Source organism: Thermobia domestica, chromosome 18 (assembly GCF_964235325.1).
Source record: "Thermobia domestica chromosome 18, izTheDome1.hap1.1, whole genome shotgun sequence".
NCBI lineage: Eukaryota > Metazoa > Arthropoda > Insecta > Zygentoma > Lepismatidae > Thermobia > Thermobia domestica.
The window spans coordinates 124,988,056-125,010,253 of NC_137471.1; the positions used below are offsets into that span (position 1 = coordinate 124,988,056).

At 38.3% G+C, this 22,198-nt stretch overlaps 1 protein-coding gene across 1 annotated transcript in view; it reads left to right on the top strand.

Annotated features, from left to right (window-relative positions):
* LOC145675993 (RNA-binding region-containing protein 3) overlaps positions 1-22,198 on the top strand; it is a 48,462-nt gene that overhangs the window by 15,737 nt on the left and 10,527 nt on the right. The window contains exons 3-4 of the mRNA XM_081746827.1: positions 7,792-7,920; positions 19,739-20,550. Coding sequence (XP_081602953.1) covers positions 7,792-7,920; positions 19,739-20,550 — 941 coding nt within the window. The remainder of the gene's footprint in view (positions 1-7,791; positions 7,921-19,738; positions 20,551-22,198) is intronic.

Genomic DNA, 22,198 nt, shown 5'->3' on the forward strand with positions numbered 1-22,198 from the left:
TACCACTCGATTCCCACTTGAACCACAGAATACTCAATTCTCATTTGAATATTCAGAAGTTCTAGGCACGGCTGAACCTTCCCAATGAGTGTCGGTACAGAAGAGCGTAGAATTTGGATTGACCATTTATATTTTGAATAATAATTACGGGACATCTGGTTCATTTTTGCTTAAAAACGGGACATTTAGGCGTCCCGTTTGAGAATCAGAAAGAAACGAGACAACGGTTGAAAATAAGGGACTGTCCCGGCTAAAACGGGACGTCTGGTCACCTTGGCCAATACTACTGCGTGTGGATTCTATAGAATCAATCTAGGGCGCCGATTTCTCTGTAACTTTGGGGATCCATTCAGATGCAGAAGGTATATATGAGGGTTTTAAGACAAACTGAATTCAAATTGTGCAAAATATTGTATATTTATAAATAGATTGCGAGGTCCACATGAACTTTGAGGGGGCTGCCCCCGGCTCCCCAGGATCTGTGACCTTGACAGGTCACCGTGATCACGATAAGCAATGAAGAAATGGTTGGAATATAAACATACCAGTTGTATTAATAGCACACTGCCAGCTCTACTACCAGAGTTCTGCCCTCAGGTACACGCATAATCGGGGATTCCCCGAAACACACGCATGATGGGAATTTCCCGGTGCAAACGAATGATCTGCAAGCTCTCACGCAAACAAAAAAAGTACATGATTAAGCAAGTGTACAAATAGATGTAGGAGGAAGGAATGTTTCGTCGCTGATTTACTCGACCTTTTCTCTCCTATCCACTGTTAAGTTTGAGTTGCGTTTCTTTAGCACTAGATGGTGAAGAGCATTGCCTCATTTACAAGTTGTTTTCGCGTAGCATTTTTCGTTATATTTCTTAATGTAAGACGACCAATGTCACTATTCCAAGTGAACATTTTCATTTTCCGGAAAATTTTCCGTTTCCGTTTTTCCGGAAAATTTTCCGCCTTCCGATTTTCCGGAAAATTTTCCGTTTCCGATTTTCCGGAAAATTTTCCGTTTCCGTTTTTCCGGAAAATTTTCCGTTTCCGTTTTTCCGGAAAATTTTCCGCCTTCCGATTTTCCGGAAAATTTTCCGCCTTCCGATTTTCCGGAAAATTTTCCGTTTTCCGATTTTCCGGAAAATTTTCCGTTTTCCGATTTTACGGAAAATTTTCCGTTTTCCGTTTTTAATTTTCCGGTTTCCGGAAAAAATATTTTCCGTTTTCCGTTTTTCCGGAAAATGTGGCCATCCCTACTCTGAACTAATTTTAGTGTCTGAAAATAAAATTTCTATGTCCTTCCGTTATACTGTGTTTCCGCCAGGGCTAATTTCTCCTGATAAAACAGCTTGATGTATCTCTCATGCTTCTTGCAGTAACCTACTCCGTCCAGTTAAAGACGATTTGGGTCTTAAAACACCAGAACTATACTGCATTCCCTGCGAATGCGGAAAAACTTACATAATACAAAAAGGATGAACAATAGAACATCGATGCAAGTTTTTATTCCATATTCCGAGGCCAGTTTTTTGTGGCCCACTCTGTATGATATATACACAAGATCGTAATTTATATCCCATTGAGAAAATAATAATAATAATAATAATAATAATAATAATTATTATTATTATTATTATTATTATTATTATTATTATTATTTTATTAAATTTACAGATAGAAAGTTTAAATTGTAATTTAAGATGGCGTTTAAAACATAACAGTTGAGAGGTTAAAGTAAGCTGGCAAAAAGTATCTAATGAATTTTACATTGGCATCTAATGAATTCAAATATACAGATAATTATTTTACCAAATAAGTCTTTATATTCATATCTACAGATTGAGTTAAATTCTTAATCCGGTCAGTACAAAATTCATGTGATACTTTCCGTCAACTTACTTTAATCTCTCAACAATAATTATTTTTTAAGAAATGTGTAAGTAAGTGGAGGAAGAAACATATTTTTAATCCAAAGGTTTTATATTCCGTATATTTCTGAATCCACGACGGCCCTCATATTTTTAACAAAGGATTACAGAAATAATCTACAGAATCCACTGGTATATGTTAACCTACAATAAAACGACAGTGAAAAGATAAAGACCTCCCTTGGTTTTTCTCAGTGACAAGTTTCATTAAAACTGCGAACATTTAAGGTTAAAGCGGTAGGCTAGAAGAAGGCTGTTCAGCGGTAGGCTGTTCAATAATAATAATAATAATAATAATAATAATAATAATAATAATAATAATAATAATAATAATAATAATAATAATAATAATAATAATAAATCTTTATGTGGTCGCTACAGCCAAGTGACCAAATATCTTTGGGCTGGAAATTGCGCCAAAAAAAATCGTCTTGGATTTGGAAATTTACTGTATATAAATGTCATTAAAATTTAAAGAGTTAAAAATCTCCGACTGATTCGGGGATTGAACCTGTCCCTTGTCAAAAGTGTCACAACATATAGTTGTCTGAAAATTACCATTACAGGTAAGATGAATATAGTCCTCATGCAGTATGACAATCTTAATCCATTTTGATCACACCAAGTGAATCTTTCGTACAGTTTGTCTTACTTTCAGCGATGTGACGCGGGAGAAAGCTGCCTATCTGGCCCTCGTGTACGCACCACGGGTCAAGATGGCGACGAATAACGTAGCAGTAAGATATAAACTCGGAGTTATGTCATTCTCCTGACCTCCAGTCGACAGATTTCACGAAGCATTTCAGGCAGCATTTTCGCTGGTACACCCAAACGGACTTCTCTCGTTGGTAAATGTTCCGTATGTCCTTAGTTGTTTTTGCCTGGCCACGATATCTTTAGCTGTGGCCGTTCCGAAAGTTAAACACTTTCCCGACACTGCTTCTCTATTCGTTTGTACAAAAAAAAATATGCATAGAAAAGAGCCATGATGGACCCTGCGACATTTCACTAGCAAAATGTCTCCCTAGTAACTACAAACTAAGATTCTACTTTGATAACGACGACGATTTCAGAATCCTTGTACATCTACATAAGGGATTGTTATCAAATCGGCTGGATATAAGCCGATCAATTTTCTGTAACGTCAGACCAAAGTTGAGTTACATCGAATTCAATTGTCATTCTGAGATTTAAATGAATGTCAGTGTGGAACGTCAATTAATTTTTTTTTCTGTTTTCTATTTACTCATTTCTTCGAACTGTCGGTCTACATCTTCCGATCTTCATCCCAGATGGGCGGACAGAATCCTTCTACAGTCGTTTCATTCTTATGGCAGTGAATTGCAGGCGCCATGAGAACCACTGCGTTTGGTCCAGTACAATATCGTATAGGTCACATACATGACATACAGTTTTCTACAAACTAGGAGAAAGCAAGTCTCTGCGATTATCATGTCTCCAAAAATGCATCCGTTTTTGAAGGGTTAAATAGTAGCACTTTCCGACGATAGCTATATCCAAATTCAAAAACAATGTAAGTGCAAAGCTTTTACAATGTCTTGTAAGGGAATACGTGCGACAATGCATTGTAATGTGCATCCACCCTCGGAGGAAACAACGCCCGGTTGAAAACCGCAGAAGATGCTGCCGGGTTTGCAGTGTACTCGAGACAACTACGTCAATATGTGACCAAAGAGAATCCGCCACCGCAACGTGAAATAACATGTGTCCGATGGTCACCAGCAACCGTTAATTGGACCATTCGACAAGGGTTAGGGTTGAAAACGTTACAAACACCAGGTTCATGCTGTAATACCAACGTATATCACCCAGCATAGAATGGCATGCAAACGTTTGTACGGGCGCTGTATAGCGAGTGATAAATGGCGTAATGTCATCACTAATCACCTTATATGAGGCGTGGGTTATTTGACTAGTTCAAAGCATCTATCACGCACAGTGGAAAGGAGCACGCACAGTGGTTTCGCACGTGCAAGAAACGTTTCCCTACATGGTTTATGGTAGTGGCGGGTTTCTCTACCAAGAGGGAGCTTCCTATACACAAAGAGGTATGTAATATGAAGATAAATGCTGTTTAGTGTATACAGCACGTCTTGGATACTACGAGCTGCATTTCAAGAAAAAGAGCCGACATTTTCTAAAAACAAGAAAATGATAGCAGAAGAAATTTATTATAATTGATATACAAGTACATGCGTTCACTGTTTTCCGACGTGGTCACTATAAACCTCCAGACATTTCTGGTAGCGTGGCACAAACTAGTATACTTTCTGTGTAAAAATCTGCTGCCTGAGTGTGCAACCAGTCCAGAACTGATGTCTTGAGCTCTTCACTGTCCTTGAAACGTTTCGATGCAGACCTTTTTTTCAGGAGAAGAGAAAGAAGAAAATCAACGGGGCCAGGCTGTAAGAGAGATAATTGAATAGTTTCCATTGAAATCTTTAAATTGTCTGAACAATATGAGCAGGTGTGTGTGAGAGGGCATTGCCATGGGTCAGAAGAATTTCAGAGCGTAGGATTCCTCTCCGCTGATTTTGGATGGCACGTCGTAGAATATTTAGTGCTTGATAATACCCATCTGCTGTAATTGTTCATCGTGGTTCCAAAAATTCCATAAGAATCACATCCTAAAGCAAGGTTGCCATGATTTTGTGAACTGCTGGTGTTCGAATTTCTTCATTTTACAAGAATTAGAGATCCACCGTTGTATTAACTGCTGTTTCGACTCCCCAGTGGTGTACGATATCCTGATTTCATCCCCCGTCACTATGTGAGAAAAAAGGTCATCTCCATCCTCTCCCCATTGGGCCAAAAAATCACATGCAGTTGCCATACTTCGCCCTTTATGAGCGTCTGTCAGCATTTTTGGCACCTACTTCGTACACAGTTTGTAATAATCAATCACAGCGTGCCAATCACAATTGAATTCACTATTTTTGAAGATACTTCTGGAAACTCTTTGGTGAGTTTAGTTATTGTAAACCGACAATTGAATCGCACTTTCTCGTTAACGCTTTCCACCAGATCATCCGTTTGAATACTAGGACTTCCAATACGCTTATCATCATCTGAACGCCCTTTCCAAAACTCTCTGCACCATTGTCTCACCTTCTCTTCACTCATTACTTTCGGTCTGTAAATGGCACACACAGTTCCTGATGGATATCGGCTCCATTTTTTTTTTAGCGTTCACAAATCATATGACAGTTCTCACTTGACATTTGGCGGGATTTTGTATTTTGGCAGCCATTTCACCTTACTGCTGCTCGCACTTACGTATTTCACTTGGACGATTCTGTCTCTGTTGCAAGCACAAAATACTAGGACATGGTTCTGCACATGCTCAACTTAAACCATATTGCCAACCGCGCGTAAAAAAAAAATGCCTTTTTTTGACATGCGCCTGGTATACAGAGGTTGTTCAGCCTACGTGTGGCCAATTTCGTTCCTTCCCCCTCCCGGGCAGAATGGACTCACCCGACCTGGCTCGTGGCGTCCTGCAGTGTTGTGCAGTGGCTTCCTGGGAACGGAGTTGTTTTTTCGCGCGGACTACAATAACGCACAAAACAGGATTATTATTGTGATTGTAGTGTTAAATTTGTTTCCAAGTGTGTGGGCTTCCGCTCTGTGACCAAAATGCCGCCCAAAATTAGCCGGTTTTGGGAAGGCTATGTTGTGGCTCTTTATGACGCCCACTTTAGTGTTTCTGACATTAGAAAACATTGTAAGAAGAATGGTTGCAACATCAGTTTAAGTGGAATAAAAAATATTATTAAAAAGCTCCACCATTTGGATCACCAACGAAGTTGCCTAGGAAGCGGGATGCACCAAGGCCACCTCCACCATGCAGAGGAAACTTCGCAAAATGGCAATGCAAGGTGTATGGCTAATCGTCTTGACGTGTCTTTGGGGACTGTGAGCCGGACGTTACACCATCAACTCAAGCTGGAAAAAGTCATGAAAGCTCGCGGCCACCTTCTCAACGATGGCCACCAAAAGGAACGAAAGTGTAACGCCCGGAAGCTGTACGAACGGCATCTGGCAAAACAAAGGTGGACGTACGTCGTAACGCTCGATGAAGCATGGATTTACCTTTCCGACTGCGGCAAACCGAGTGCCATCATGGACCGAGAGAAAGACGCCAAGAACTTCAGAAGGTGGGTCCGTGTCTGTAAAGAATCCTTCCCAAAAGGGTTCATGGTCATTACTGGCTACTGTTACCGAGGTAAACTGAAGATTCGTAGGGTGGCGAAGAACTGCAAAATAAATTCGCAGTATTTTCAGGAGCAGATCATGCGGCCGATCTACGAGCATGAAATTCCAACAATGTACGGAAATGACGCCAATCTGGTGCGCGTTCACATGGACAAGGCCTCATCACATACCTTACGATCGTCCCTCGCATTCTACAGGGAGATGGAGGAGGCAAGTGGTATGCAGGTGATATCGTTCAATGAGGTACCTGTTAAATCTCCAGATGCAAGTCCTATGGACTATTGTGGATTTGAATTGTTGAAGCGGGCTTTGGGAAAACGGCGTGTGACAACTGTGGAAGGACTTTGGAAAGCTGTGGAAAGGGAATCGAACAAGATTCGCCTCCCAGTTCTTCAGAGAAGCCTATTACAGTGGAAATTACGCTGTCAGGCTAGTGTTAGGAACCAAGGGAAACACATCGAGCACTTACGGACCTGGCGCCATGGATTCTTCTAAATTTTTAGTTAAGTCGAAATTGGCCAAATGTAGATTGAACAACCTCTGTACACTGCCAATATGCTCCTTTAAATATCAGTAAGACTGCCAAAGTTCACATCCAATAAGACAAGGCCAGCAGTCATATCAGTAAAACAAAGGTGGTCCATAAACATGGCCGTGACTTATATGAAACAGGAAACTGGTATCAAGGAAGAGGAAACAACATTTAGATACCTCCGTGTTTACTCGCCAGATATATCGGCATGAACTTTTATTCATTTGGTTTATTAAAACGAAACATAACAAAACAAAGCAAACAACAACAACAACAACAAAAATCACAGAGACTCTGGAAAGTATGCATATAGGAGTGGACTAACGTGGATGAGGCTTCATCTTTTAATGAAAGTTCCGGTGTCGTGCAATTGTTCACCAGGGCTATTATAATGAACATGATCGGTGTTGGGAAAGGGGTCTTAGAACCTAGGGCGGGCGGTTACAGTTCGCTAACATAAGGATGAAACAACCTTCTGTATAAGAATATCAATACTTACAATTTGCAAGTCTAAAACCCATCCTTTGAGAGTATAAAATGGGGACCAAGGAAAACCAGTACACACACATACTCACTCACTCACTCACTCACTCACTCACTCACTCACTCACTCACTCACACTCACTCACTCACTCACTCACTCACTCACTCACTCACTCACTCACTCACTCACTCACTCACTCACTCTCTCTCTCTCTCTCTCTCTCTCTCTCTCTCCCTCCCTCCTCCCCCCCCCCGCCCATCAACTTTTAATCCCTTTAATTAGGATGCTAAATCGATGAAACATTCTAAAGACGGAATGTTTTCATTAAACGTGTCAGTAGAGCTCTCCTCGATTCAGAGGCGTTATCGGAACATGTGTTCGCTCCCTATCAGAGGGCGTTAATGACGGAATCATTCGGGATGTATGAACAATGAAAATTTGCAATGTAATAAAATGTAATAATTAACTACCTAATTCCAAATAAAAAGGTTGTGAAAATTATTTGTCTATGAAAATTCGATAATTCTAACTCTCTTCGTTAACTTAACTATTACACTGAAACAGCTGTAAAATGATAGATATTTTGGTAGATATTTGTATTATTGTATTTCTAGATTCGAATCTGAAACTGCAGCGAGAATTGCTTTATCCAGATTACACCAGTTGAATGTGCTTGGTTCTATCCTGTCTGTAGAGTATGCGCGGGACAACGCAGCATCAGAAACGGAAGCTCAAACAAAGCAGTGAGTATTGTTTTTTGTTTTTTTTTAAATATACATTGAGAAATTGAAACTGCGATTAAAATGATTGTAACGTAGATAGAGAAATAAAAAAAAAATAAGTGAAATTTTGATGTTTTACGTCGCATGATTATTCCGGCTAGGAGACAGTGTTGATGAGAAATGAATGAAAAATGGTAAAATGAAGGAAGTGGGAGGAAACGGGAGAACACCGAGAAAACCCACGCATACGGTGTTTGTCCACCACAAAGTTCACTTGGCGCGACCTGGGACCGAACCAAGGACCGCATGCACCAGAGGTGAATGCTCAATCACTCAGCCACCGCGGCCCATAGATAGTGAAATAATCGGACAATATGTTAAAAAGGATGTCTAGGTTATTCCATTGTCATGTATTATAACTAGTTAGATTTGTGGAAGAAATGAATATTACTGTATTTTTTAAAGAATATCTAACATTTGGTTAAGAGCTTCGTATAGTAGTTAAGTTGTTTGTAAAAGCGTAGCGGTCAAATATATGTATAGATAGATAGATAGTTACAATAAAGAAAGAGGAGGAATAAAAGTTTGTTTTTACTGCGATATAGTTAGATGATATGGAGTACCTTGCATAGAAGTTAGTTGTCATAGCAACTATTACGGTAAGGAAACTAGTATGGATTTGTAAGTTCTATTTACAGTATAATAATCGTAAATGACTCAGTTGCCAGTATAAAATTGAAACCTAGGATAGCTATCTTTCGATAAATTAAACTGGACATAATTATTCCTTTCAATATATCAGGTAATACTAGCATATTTTTCCATTCTTTCATTTTTTGATTATTATTGGTTACATTTTATACACAAGTTACTATGACAACTATAATTTCTATTTCTTAAATTAAATTATATTATGCTGGAGCATTTATTTATGAAATACGAAAAAAAATTAAATGTTGTGGTTATGCCATGAGTTATGTATGAATAACATTGTTTAAGGACGATGCGAGAGGATCTCAATCATAGCAAAAACCGTCTATTTATTAGAAATCTAGACATTGATAATTCGTATACTAATATTTATGAACATTCTGTTTAGAGTGAAATGAAAAGAATTGTGTTTCGGTTAATGATATTAATGGATTAATTTACGTTTCCTCGTGTCTGTGGAAATGATCCAAGTACTGTACCAAGACTAGGCATTAGCAAACATTAAGCAAAGTACTTGTGTATACCTTATTTGTTGTTGATGAACACTGAGATTGCCCTACAGTATGAGCTCTGTAGATGACAACTATAACTTCAATGTTCAGTTTGGATCCAGGTTGGATACGGTGTGTTATCTTATTGAAAGTCTAAAGTCGTAATGTCATGACTTAGAGATTCCAAGTGGTTTACTTCCTCGACTAATGCTGAGGTCATACAGAACTGAAGGTTTTTAGAAGGCTCTTCAGAGCTACCCGAGTCGCATATCTTTGCAAAAGTTGGATAAATTAGTCACAAAAAAAGGCCTGGAATTTGTAATATTCTTATCAGGACTAAGAGTCGGCATTGAATGCAAGCATACTAAATAATTTTATCTGAGTGGAAGCAGAACCATATGTGTTAATTTCTCTATATGAGCAATGATGTTTATTTTACAGAACAAGTCTAACAAACTGGATTTTGTATGGATACATGTATTTTTGAGGAGGGATTATGAAAAATTAGTAATGTGCTCAAACTTTTGATAATGACTGTATATATATAAAATTTCTAAGTCATTCAAAATGTATCCTATAGCACTATTAGCAAAGATGCTAAAGGAAGGGTAAGTTGGAAAACGAGTTTCTCTGGTGGCTTTGGATAAAGGTGTTCATGCAAGACAAATATACTGTGAAAATAAAGAACAATTTTATTTTTCCTACATAAGAACTAAATACACTGATATATTTTTCATACTTCTTAACAAAATTAAAGAATCCCTCTTAAAAAAATACGTCTTGTATACCAAAAAACTGTTTCACAACCTGTTCCTGGTTCAATTCCCGGCCAAGTAAGTTTGTGGTGATGCTTGTACTCGGTTTTCTCGGGTACTTCCGTTTCCTCCCACTTTTTCATTTCACCAATTCTTCCTTCGTCATTAAATCCAAAGTGCCTACCACTGAGCCTTTCTCAACGCCGGAAAGAGTTGAAGTCACTCCCGCGAGGTCGGAGCTATACAATGGATGGTCAAGGTGGCTGGATGGTTTTGCATTGCCGCCGCCGAGTGTGATTTCGCATTATCGTCCAAAAAGAGGACACCACATTTCAGAAGTTGCTGCTTGAATAGCCCACTTTAGTCTTGTCAGTATCTGACAATATCGCTGAACTTAGATTATTCCAACTTCCATACTTGCCGGGCACAGAATATTCCGTTTATCGAAATTTTCTACTAGTACTGCGATAGCACCATTTGCTGGATCTTGATCATACGATATTAATGATATATGGATGGCTCTTGCATTATACCGATATTTTGTTTGGCCCATTGCTTTATGGGACCGCGGTGGCTCAGTGGTAGAGCGTTCACCTCTGGTGCTCGGGGTCCCTGGTTCGATCCCAGCTCGCGCCAACTGAACTTTGTGGTGGACAAACACCGCGTGCGTGGGTTTCCTCGGGGTTCTCCCCTTTCCTCCCACTTTCTTCATTCCACCATTTCACTCATCTCTCATCATCACCGTCTCCTTTAACCTAACTTGCATAACCGTGGGACGTAAAACTCAAAGATTTCATTTTCATTTCCTTTGCTTTATGATTTTTCTCATCAGAAAACGAAGAGAGGGCATTTTGTTTTCATACTTCTCGTAGTTCGACATCCTGCACGAAATTAGTTTTCTGTGTGTGTATACAGATTAAAGCGACCATAAATACGTAAGCTTAGATAGGATATAACATAAATGACTCACTTTCTTGTTTAATATGGAATTAAAAAAGAGTTGCCTAGACTTGCAGGCACTTGTTGCTTCTACACTAGTATCAGTTGATTGATTACTTTCGAGTTTATCGTCGCGTTCAGCGTCGATGCTATATGAGACATGGACGTACAGCTTTACGTGAGATCCGAAGCACACGAGCTCCCACCAGGAATCGAACCCGCGTCCTATAGTTATCCATTTAGCCACGAGGAATTACTACACTATTATCAGAATGTTTGTTATGTGTGTGTAGTTGATTGCGTGTAATATAGCTTTTGATTAATGCATTCGGTATTTGATTCAATAGACATGACAAGTGTTATGTTTTTAAAATTTTTAACTTGAATATTGAAACTGAGACATCTCCCTTTCTATTATCGATTTTGACTTCTGCAAAAGACTGATTTTATAATAAATAAAAGAAAAAGCACTTAAATTCTAGTTTAGTATAAGTAGTCAAACTACTCAGAATTGTACACTAAAGAATTACTTGTTGTTTTCCATGTGTATTCGACTGGTCATTGCAATCTTCTGTTGGATACATTTTTTGGAAATGGTGCGAGTAGTCCCGGGTTCGATTCCCAGTGGAGACACTCGGTGGAAAAAAACGTAACACCTTTTTCAGGTTAGCCATCCTGAGTGAGGTTTTCCTGTGCTTTCCTCATTCACACTAGGCAAATGCCGGGATGGTACCTAATATAATAGCCCCAGGCCGCTTCCCTTCTCAATCCTTTCTTCCTTCTCGTTCCTCTTACAGTGTGATCGCCGAGGGACGTCATCCCTCTTATGTGACGGGGTAAATGGCCATAGATGCCGAAAGCCCAGAAATCTAATTCCTAAATCCTAAATTTTTGGAGAGAAGGCTGATCTTATGATTGATTGAACGGATTCAGTTGTTCCAAGAAATCAACAATGACCCTATCCTTTGTAGCTTCACATGTATGTTTGCCAATGATGATATCTTCCATTATATTTCATCTTGACGAATACTTACTTTCGCGTATAATTTAGTTGGTACCAAAAGTGTTGCTTACATCGGTGTAATCCCGTTAAAACTTAGACGATTGTACCATCCAAAAGTATTCTTGGACGTCCAAAATTTTGTGAAGAGCAGTTTTTAATTGTGGAAATAATCAAACAACACATACTAGTACGTTTGGATTAAAAGGAGGTTGGTCAAAAGTGCCGTGCCGTGAAAAATCAGCGCCTGGGCGAGACTATACGACGGCAACCCCGTACATATGAGTGAGGTCGCCAGACCAGCTGCGAAGCACTACTATGGTTGGCGCCAAGCGTAAGAAAATTTTCAAAAATAGACCCTGCTTTTCCTTGATTTTGAGCACTTTGTATTACTTTTTTCCCTTCGATTTTATATAAGCACAAATGCATTTTCCTAACATGAGTAACACTATACGACCACTTCCTAAAACAGGAAAGGGATTTAAGTACATACTAGTTTAGTAGACGGGTGGGGCGCTTTTAGTAAGTGTCTAGGAACGCAAAAAGTATAAATCTGACCCTGGTCAAATTAAATATTACACTAAAAAATACTGCTGTTGATCTAAAATATTCCAAGTAATTGTCTCTCTTTTTTTCTTTTCTTCTTTTTTCCTCTCGAATTTTACGCCCCTTACTTCGGCGCCCGGGGCCGTCATCCCGCTCGTCCCCCCCTTTTTGCCTCCCTCGCGGTACGGCACTGATGGTCAAATTTCCGTATAGATATTTTGGATCGTGAGCATGTGCGCTGCAACATTTTCTGCCAACAGCACAAGACATGCTTAGGTTGTTTCCTCTGCTACACCATGAAGACTGGGTTAACTTATCTACGAGCGCTGCATTCGTTTGAATTAGAGTTTTCGTGATACGTTCAGGTTTTGAAGGATAGGATTCCGAAGCATAACTGCAGCTTGAATCCGATGGAATTGGGGACTACGCAGGCTATCATGCAAGATCAGCCTTTACGGTATAGGCTGTTCCTCACCACCCTATAATCACCTCCAAGAAACCTATATTACAAGACCACATCAGGTCCGAACAAGAGTAAAAATGTGGGAGAAAACGTTTCGCCTTCATCGTCATCATTTCGAAACACGAATTCTATAACGATAGCTTATCGAAAATGTGAAATAACACTCCTTTCAACAGATTATATCACAAGATAAGTACAGTATCTACGGGGTGTATCAAAAAAAATTTTTACAACTTTGAAAACTCATATTGGTTTATTGATTTATCTTACACGTGGTTTTGGTATCATTTTGTAGTAAAATACACCACGTTTTGACTCACGTAGTAGACTAGTTCAGAAACAAGCCAGCACAAGCGTTAGCGGCGGTTGCAGCAAAGATGACAGCCTTTACTGGTCCCGAGCGTGCTAGCTGTATGTCTTCCGTTTCTTCTTTTGGGAGGTTCATCAAGGATACAGTGTTTGTTTCACCCTTACCGGCTTCTTCACCAGAGCTCAGAGCTAAGATCTACCTTGCAGTTGAACAAGTCATACCTGACATACTGCAGCGGGTTTGGCAAGAAATCGACTTCAAATGGAATGTGTACCTCATCACCAATAGAAACCACATTAAACCTCTTCAGGTATAAGGTAAAAAAAACTTTATGTATTTTGCTACAAAATAACACCAAAACCATATCTGTAAGATAGATAAATAAATCAATATGAGTTTTCAAAAATGTAAAGTCCTTTTTTGATACACCCTGTATTATATCTCACTTCTCAAATTGTACAGTCCGCAGCAAAAAAAAAAAAAAAAAAAAAAACTGCAACATGAGCATGTAAGTTTATTGTGAAGCTACGCCTAAAAGCGCAGAGAATCAACATAACGTCTAACTTGCACGAATCACGCCAGAAGAAACCTCGATGTCCTCCCCTGCACACTTATTTTGGAGCAAAAGACTTCGTCGTTTCACAATAAACTTACATACTTATGTTGCAGGTTTTTTTGCTGCATACTGTACAAGATCTAAAATAATAATAATTGTCAGAATATAGTCAATATTATGTTGATATAATAGGTAACGGTTCATGATAATATTGCAGGTAGCTTTACAGATAAAAATAATAATAATAACATAAAAAAGAATATTTATATGGTTGGTTTCTAGTAGAAAAAAAAACAGATAGTGGTGTTTTTAGGTTAATGATCGAAGATTAAGGTGGTTTCGAATACCAGTTATGTTTAATATTATATTCGATAGGTCTGGTAGGACTGAGGATTCATTCGTATGCAAATGAGATGTATGATCTCTAATGGATTTATAGGTGCATAAGTTATGAAGGCAATTTCCCATAATGCGTCGTAACTTAAATTACCGGAATGTTTCGATAAGTCCTTCTATTACAAACTGGTCTTCTCGGATTTCTATTATAAGTCCTTCTATTATTGTCAGTAATTGTATGGAATCCTGAACTGCTAACACACCTTACATCTTCTGGTGTTAACCTTGAAAAGTTTCGTCCCTAGAACCATTCCACCTTCTTTGAAGGAAATAATTATAGTTCAGTATGAGAAATGGTTATATAAATAAATAATAAGGATATCATATGCACACTAATAATGACTCCTTAAAGACGAGAAAAAAGAATATATATATATACAGTAGAGCGTCGATTATCCGAACGTCGGTCAACCGAACGACCGCTTAACCGAACTGTGTACTCGCTCACACCTGTTACTCTCCCACCCTACCGTCCATCATCCCCCTCACTCCCAAACCAAGTTTCCCACAGTAGTCGGCGGAACATTGCCACCGCTGGCGGAACATTGCTTCTAATGGGGCCTTCATAAGGCGCTGCTGACCGAACTCAATCAACACCTCCCCCACCCTGTTTTGACAATCACAGTCCGCCGCGAATTACATGATATGAACTTACGGGGTCGTGTTGCACGGGCCAAACCGCTCATCAGGGATCATAACCCTTTCGCACACCGCAAATGGTGCCGTGACCATGCAACTTGGACTGTTAAGGACTGGGAATGTGTGTTATGGTCGGATGAGTCATCCTTCACCCTATTCCCAACCACGGGCCGTGTTTATGTGTGGAGAACGCCCAAAGAAGCTTATGATCTGCAGTGTCTCCGCCCAACTGTGAAACATGGCGACGGCTCGGTGATGCTGTGGGCCGCCATATCATGGTTTTCATTGGGTCCTCTGGTCACACTTAGCGGACGAATCACTGCCAACGATTATGTCGCAATTTTAGGAGACCACTTGCATCCTATGGTCCGGATATTCTTCCCGGACAATCACGCCATCTTCTAGGATGATAATGCACCCATTCACACAGCTGGCATTGTTGCAGCGTGGCTTGAGGAACATCGGGATGAAGTTCAACACCTCCCCTGGCCCGCCCAATTCCCAGATCTCAACATAATTGAACATCTGTGGTCCGTCTTGGAAACACGGCTCCGGCGACGATTTCCACCTCCATCCTCTCTCACAGAACTGGCCGATGCCCTGCACGAGGAATGGTGTAAAATTCCACTTGCTACCATTCACGACCTCTATGCCTCCATCCCACGTCGCATCAAGGCTGTTCTGAAGGCGAAAAGTGGCCCGATACCATATTAATCTGGTAAGTTGCAATTTCGTTCAGGTGTTTCCATTTTTCTGATCACCATCTGTATATATATATATGAAATGAAATCTTTGAGTTTTACGTCCCACGGTTATGCCGGTTAGGCTAAAGGAGACGGTGATGATGAGTAATGAATGAAAATGGTGGAATGAAAAAAGTGGGAGAAAACGGGAGAACCCCGAGAAAACCCACGCACACGGTGTTTGTCCACCACAAAGTTCACTTGGCGGGGGCTGGGATCGAACCCGGGACCCCAAGCACCAAAGGTGAACGCTCTACTACTGAGCCACCGCGGCCCCTATATATATATATATATATATATATATATATATATATATATATATATTTCTGGTCTGGATTTTTTAAATTAATTTATTTATTTGTCTCTAAGCAGTTGCCAATATGACAAGCACTTGCTTAAGAACAGTTGTTCATTATTCATCGATTCTTTCCCATGAATATGGCTGTAATGCAATTCAAGGTCGCTTCATCTGGATTTTGCTTTCAAGAAATGATATGTATGTGCATATGATAGCATTTGAATCTTCACTTAATTCAGACAAGTGCTGTTTGTCATAGTTTCTCACTTTGTTTAGTTTCATCCTTCAAACAAAGGTGGTTATTTTAGCATCTAAACGTTACAGTGTAATTGAGAGATGCATCATTATGATTTCTCCTTACTTATATGCATATGATGTTCTTTAGTTCATTCAAGAAAAAGGATTTTTTGTAACAGTTTCATATTGAACTGTATTCATTTTTTTCCTTCAAAAACTTGGAACCATTTACACATCTGAATGTTTGCAGCGAAAATTTTCAGGAGGTTAAGGTTAACGTTACGAGAAGTGAGGTGGATTAGAAGTTGAAATTTCGATACAGCCGCTAACGGTGACAGAAAGAATTGTCGAAACAGTTCAGTAATTTAAAGTTATATAGTCCAGGTAACTCGAATATTAATGACAATAATGCATTTCAAGAGTTTAATTAAAAAGTTCTACCGTACTCACCGCATTATCTTCATCTAGCTCCGTCAGATTATCATCTTTCTCAGTCGCTGTTCAGCAATCTGTGAAACGTTTTGTTCAACAGTGATATGGAGCGCAAACGTTGGCTTGATAAATTCTTTGAGTCATGACCCAGTGATCACTACCGTCGTGGCATTAACATGCTACTAGAACATCGTCAAGAAGTTGTGAACAATGAAGAAGTAAGTTCAGAAGCAAACGAATTTACCTGACTGCGTGATACTTGATATGGAAGGGAAAATTAGTAATTTCGAAATTGACTATCAGGCTGATTTACTTTGAATAATAGGGATACCCATTACATAATACATTGATACCGTAAATTCTATAGAAAATAAAATTTTTAACATAGTTTGCATTGTTTATGACCTTAATATTTTCTTTCCTTTACTTCTTTTCTTTCCTCTGAGGGATAGATCACTGAAGAAAATATCAAGATAACAAACTTGTCATGCTACCTTCTTCCTTATATATAAAAGATACTTCTGATTTTAAACTTGAGCTGTAAAAGTTTTTTCTTACGATTTACATACTAAAGAAATTTTCTATTTATTTGTTATTATATGAAAAAATATTAACTGTCACTGCAAAAATAGCTATTCCTCAGTCTACAGAAACATAAATTAATGTAGCCAGTTTCTGAAGTGAAAATCAACGGATAACTGTTACAAAAATTACTGGAGAAAAGTTAACTTATTTTGATCGAAATTTTTAAGCAAATTTGTTGGTATTTCCTAGATTAATAATGTGGTTCCAACTTCTCCTGAAAGAACCTTGTTCAAGATTCAATTCTGGCATCTTAGTCCTAATAAAGTATGATTCAGACGTAGCATTCTCTATTTGAAGTGATGTTTTATCGAGTATTTTTACCATTGTAACGGATTGCCTCGAGGCTGCTAAATGTTTGGATAAGCCCGAAAGAGATCTTAGTCTTTTGAGTTGCTAATATGTTCATTTAATCTTGTCGTCACATGTCTTTCAGTCGTGCCTATATATGTTTTATTATAATCACATTCCACTAAATAAGTGCCTGAAGCACTAAGATTACCCGCACAATGACTCGTATAGCTACTGAAATTGTTTTCTGATTGCATCGGCAGTTTGATTGCTACATTAAAACCACACTACTTAGCTACTTTTTTTAAAGTTGTATGAGAATTTGGAGCACAGGAGAAACAAAATCCATTTAACGTTCCTATCTGCATCCTTCGCTAAGCTCGTGTTATGTTTTCTATATATTTGTAAAGCATGTGACCTCCATTTCTCCAAGTTGGAAATAGAGTATCCATTAAGGAACCTTAAATACCTGATTTGTTTTAGTTGAAGTTCCAGATTTTCTTTTAATGGTACTACTCTATAATCTCTCAAGAAAAGGAAGAAGACAGTGTGGCAGGTCTGTGAATGGAATCTTCATATGTTCTTTATTGGTCTGTCCTTCAGAAGATATTTTCCAGTGTAAAGGAAAGAAAATATTAGTGAAATAAATCAAACAAAATAACATAAGGTATCTTAAAACTTTTATTTTCTATACAATGTATGATTGCGTATTAACATATTATGATAAATTCTGTTTGTCAGTTTGGGCCGAAACTTTCGCAGCCTAAAGACGTGGATTCTACGTGCTCTCGTGTGTTCTATCCGCGATGGCTAACCATTTTTTTTTTCTCGTTATTCCAAGGTCATCATGGGAAAAGCGAAATCAGGAAAGCCCAGTAATAATTGCATTCAGAGTGAATGCTCTGACCCTTTATCTGTCAGTTGAATATGCGCCTGATCGCTCATAGGCTTTCATGACTTGTAGCGCAATATACATTACTGTACTGTGCTCTTATAATAATATCGTTTGAGCAAGAAATTGTCTTACTTTCTTCGTGTGTCAGACTGCCGCTTTTACTACTGTAAGCGTACTGGTCTTCGATAAATAAGACCTGGGTTTGATTCCTGGTGGGAGCTCATGGTTTGGATTCCATGTTAAGCCGTGTAGGTTGTGTCTCATATCACCTTGAAGCTGAAAGGAACACTAAACTCCAACCCATAAAACAACTACCGCGTTACTAGTCAGAAATTATGATTCTGATTTGAAAAATAGACATTAAAATATACTTTAGTATTTTCACTATTGCGAGCGGTGATAATGTTTAGGAAAAAAATGTAAGCATAAGGCTAATACTCACCACGAAAAACAAGCCAATCTTCTAGGAAGTACTTTCGGGAAATATTGTCTCCATCTTCAGCCTAGACACAATTCGAAAAGGGTTTAAAACATTGGAAGAAATGTGGATGGGTAAAAATGGTTAAAAAGGATTTAAAATATACGAAGTATAAATCTTCTTATCGGACATAAACCGATATTAATGAAAACTCACTGTCACTGTTCACTGTTATTCACTGTTTCTCCTTACCTTCCAGATGGCTCAAATGAGTAGTAAAAAGACTGTTCCAAATCGCGTTTATATCTCCTTTATCTAAATTGAGTGTAGGACGGGAGAGCAATGAAGATTAGTGTAATAGCAGGCAAGATTGTTCAAATAGTCTCTAGGGTTTGTCCTTTATGATCTTTATGAATGTAATAGGCTTCTTTAGTTTTTCGTTCAGTTGTTGTTTTTCCTTTCTCTATCAAACAAGAATTAGCCATGTTGTGCTTTTTGTCTTTGAGATGCGATGCCAATCCGGATAACTGTTGTAAGCTACGAGATTTCGATATGCGAATGTGCTCAGCTATTCTGGTACAAATATTTCTTTTTGTTTGACGTATGTATATTTTATCACATTGACATTTAACCCGATAAACACTGCTACTTTGCTGGAGATAGGTAAAAAAAAGCGTTGAAATTTGTAATATATTTTTCAGATAGATTTCGGAGAACCTTCTGAGCTTTGATGTTATATTTTTGCAGTAACTTCTTAATTTTTGCCGAAATACAGGAACCAGAGGAACACGAAACATTTGTCATCCTCGGCATTTGTCGTTGGTTGATGGTAGGTGCCGACAATCTCCTGTTGTACCTGCTTGTACCACTTCGGTAATAAAGACTTTTGGAAACCAATTTTTCTTAAATATTGAATTTCCTGATTGAGGTCACCAGGTACATCTGAAAGGAAAAGGGCTCTCCGAAAGAAGTTTTTTTTTTTTTTTTTCAGTTCTGAAGCCATGAGTGTGACGATCTGAAATTAATATATTTGGTACACTTTAGTATTGTTATTATTGTGAAAAGGGTAGCTTGTTTCTCTTCCGAACCCTCCATCTTGGTCTTCTGAAATTATTAATTGTGCTTCTTATTTTACAGAACTGATATTCTTGATGAAGAAAGCGACAAGTTTCAGACGAACTATGAAGCATTTCTTCGAAAATTAAATGCGTGGAATTATAGCTTAAATTTTAACCAGCCGCCACCACCTCATTTGAAATACCAATACCCACCGCCTACACGACAAGTGTTGCTCAAGATTGCTGCCGTTATGGCTGCTGTGCCAAAATTTTACACTCAAGTATTGCATCTGATGAACAAAATGAATTTACCCTGTCCTTTTGAGGATGATGTGATCAGTACAGATATTTTTGTTGAGCACATCGTTGAGATGAATCCACAGACCGTAGATCAAAGTGTTCAAGTGCGTATTTCCGGAAAAAAAGATGTCTCACTCGAAGATGACGAAGAAGAATCTGAATTGGAAAGTGATGAAGATAATTTTAGTAATAAAGTGTCGGAAATTATTCCTGCTAAAAGACCCTTACCACAAAAGAAAGTTATCAAGAGACCAAAATTCGTGAAGCCTGTTGTTGCACCAGTTACTAAGGTACCTCAGAAACAACTAAATCCTGAAGAAGTGTTTGAGAAAGTGGTGTGTGAACCGCAAAAGAAAATTGAATTAAAGTTGGCTACTACTTTAGAAGAAAACTTGGAAGAGCGAGCGAAAACTGAGAAGACCACATCTGATGCTCCACCTGTGGAAGAGAATATTGGAGGGTTTGGTTTAATATTTCCAGTTAATAAACCAGAAAATGAAGAGAGCAAAGATGATGATGAAACTAAAGATGATCTTGAATCTGCCTGCATAACACTGGAAGAGTTGAATGAAAACAGAATATCTGTTAAAGGTAAGCCTTGTATTTTAAAATTATTTAAAGCTGTAGATCCACTGTTTACTCAAGTCGCCAAGTTGGCATTCAAGGTACGAAATTAGTAAAATAGGTTTGTGAAATTATTGTCGGTTCTTTAACAGAAAAAAATATTAATCGAGTTTATCATGTTAAAAACAAGTAACAGTTTCATGGCTACACCATATGAAGGAGTTTCCTTTGTATGTAGGGCTACTAGAAGTTCCTCATTTCTTAAAGGACAGTTTGTATTACAAGACTTCTGTCCGCGTCCGCATTGTACTCGTCAAAAAGCATGGTTGTAAGAAAAGCCGGGATTTCACAAGAAAAATACGCAATATGTTTCATTGGGTAAAATTTGGTTTTATTGAGCAAAATTGGATTTTTATTAAATTTTGTACGTACATTCAAGGCCGTATTCCTATTTAAAATAGCATTTAATAATTCCTGTTTTATTGTGCATATGACACTTGAGAATTCCCTTGTCACACAAAGGGAATCCGTGAAGCACCATCCGCATTTCGTGTGAAACATTTTGCATCATTTACACTCGCTCGTATTTCAGTTTCTAGAAAGAAGGAAGTAGACAGTTTTGTAGAGTAACAAATAGATGGGTAATTCTATATAGTATAGAATAGCTATAAAATCGCCTATTAGACTCAGGATTCAAATCGCTGGCCCTGACTGAAAAATTCCTAACTAAGTTCTCTTGCGATATTACCTCAAGACCAAAAGCTGAAGTTTGAAAAAAGATAAAGCTTTATTAGATGACTTCTTTTTTTTAAAAGATTGCATGAAAGATCTCATTGCCAGTTGCCAATTTGCTTTCTTACAATATATTTTACGATTAAAGGACCTTCGTAACATTGATAATCGTACTGTACATCACAAATTCCACCACATACTATGTAAGAAGAATTCGCGAGTTTCCCCATCTCCTTTTTAAGGCAACTCTTTTTCATTTTTATGCATGTAACTAGCTGAAATGCCCGTCCTTTTATAGAAAGTACTTGAACTCTCCCTTCCTTATGATATGCATTTCAATGAAAGCCTAATATTAAAATCTATAATGTCAACCTTTCTCACCACCACCACTAACGCTGATGGAGTCTGAACTTAAACGACTTCAAGTGTAACTATTCATTTCAGTAACCCCAATACTATGCATTTCATACTAATATCAGTCGTTTTAGACTATCTTTACTTGTCACCCTTTCCAACACTACTTACCTCTCCGTGCCGATGGGGGATGAATGAGTACTTAAACGGCATCAAGAGTGTTACAGTTCATCTTAACAACCTTTAGAACTACAGATTGCATATTAATATAGGTCGTTTTCGATTATTTTTACATGTTATCCCTTTCCCACGCCCCATTCTTCATCTCCCATGCTGGTAATGTGATATAAACTAAAGCTAGGCCACGATCCACTTATGAGCTAAAACTTATCAAATTCAGTGCATGGGTCTAAGGAGTCTTAGCTGTCAAATATTTTTACATTTCATTTTTATATATACTAGCTTGTTACCACCCAGATATAAATAAATAAAAGAAAATGTAATTCATGCATCTGACTTGTGTATTGTAAGACGTTCACCCTCCCTTGATTGAAGTGTGCCCAAATGCATTGCAAATTTAACCAGTCAC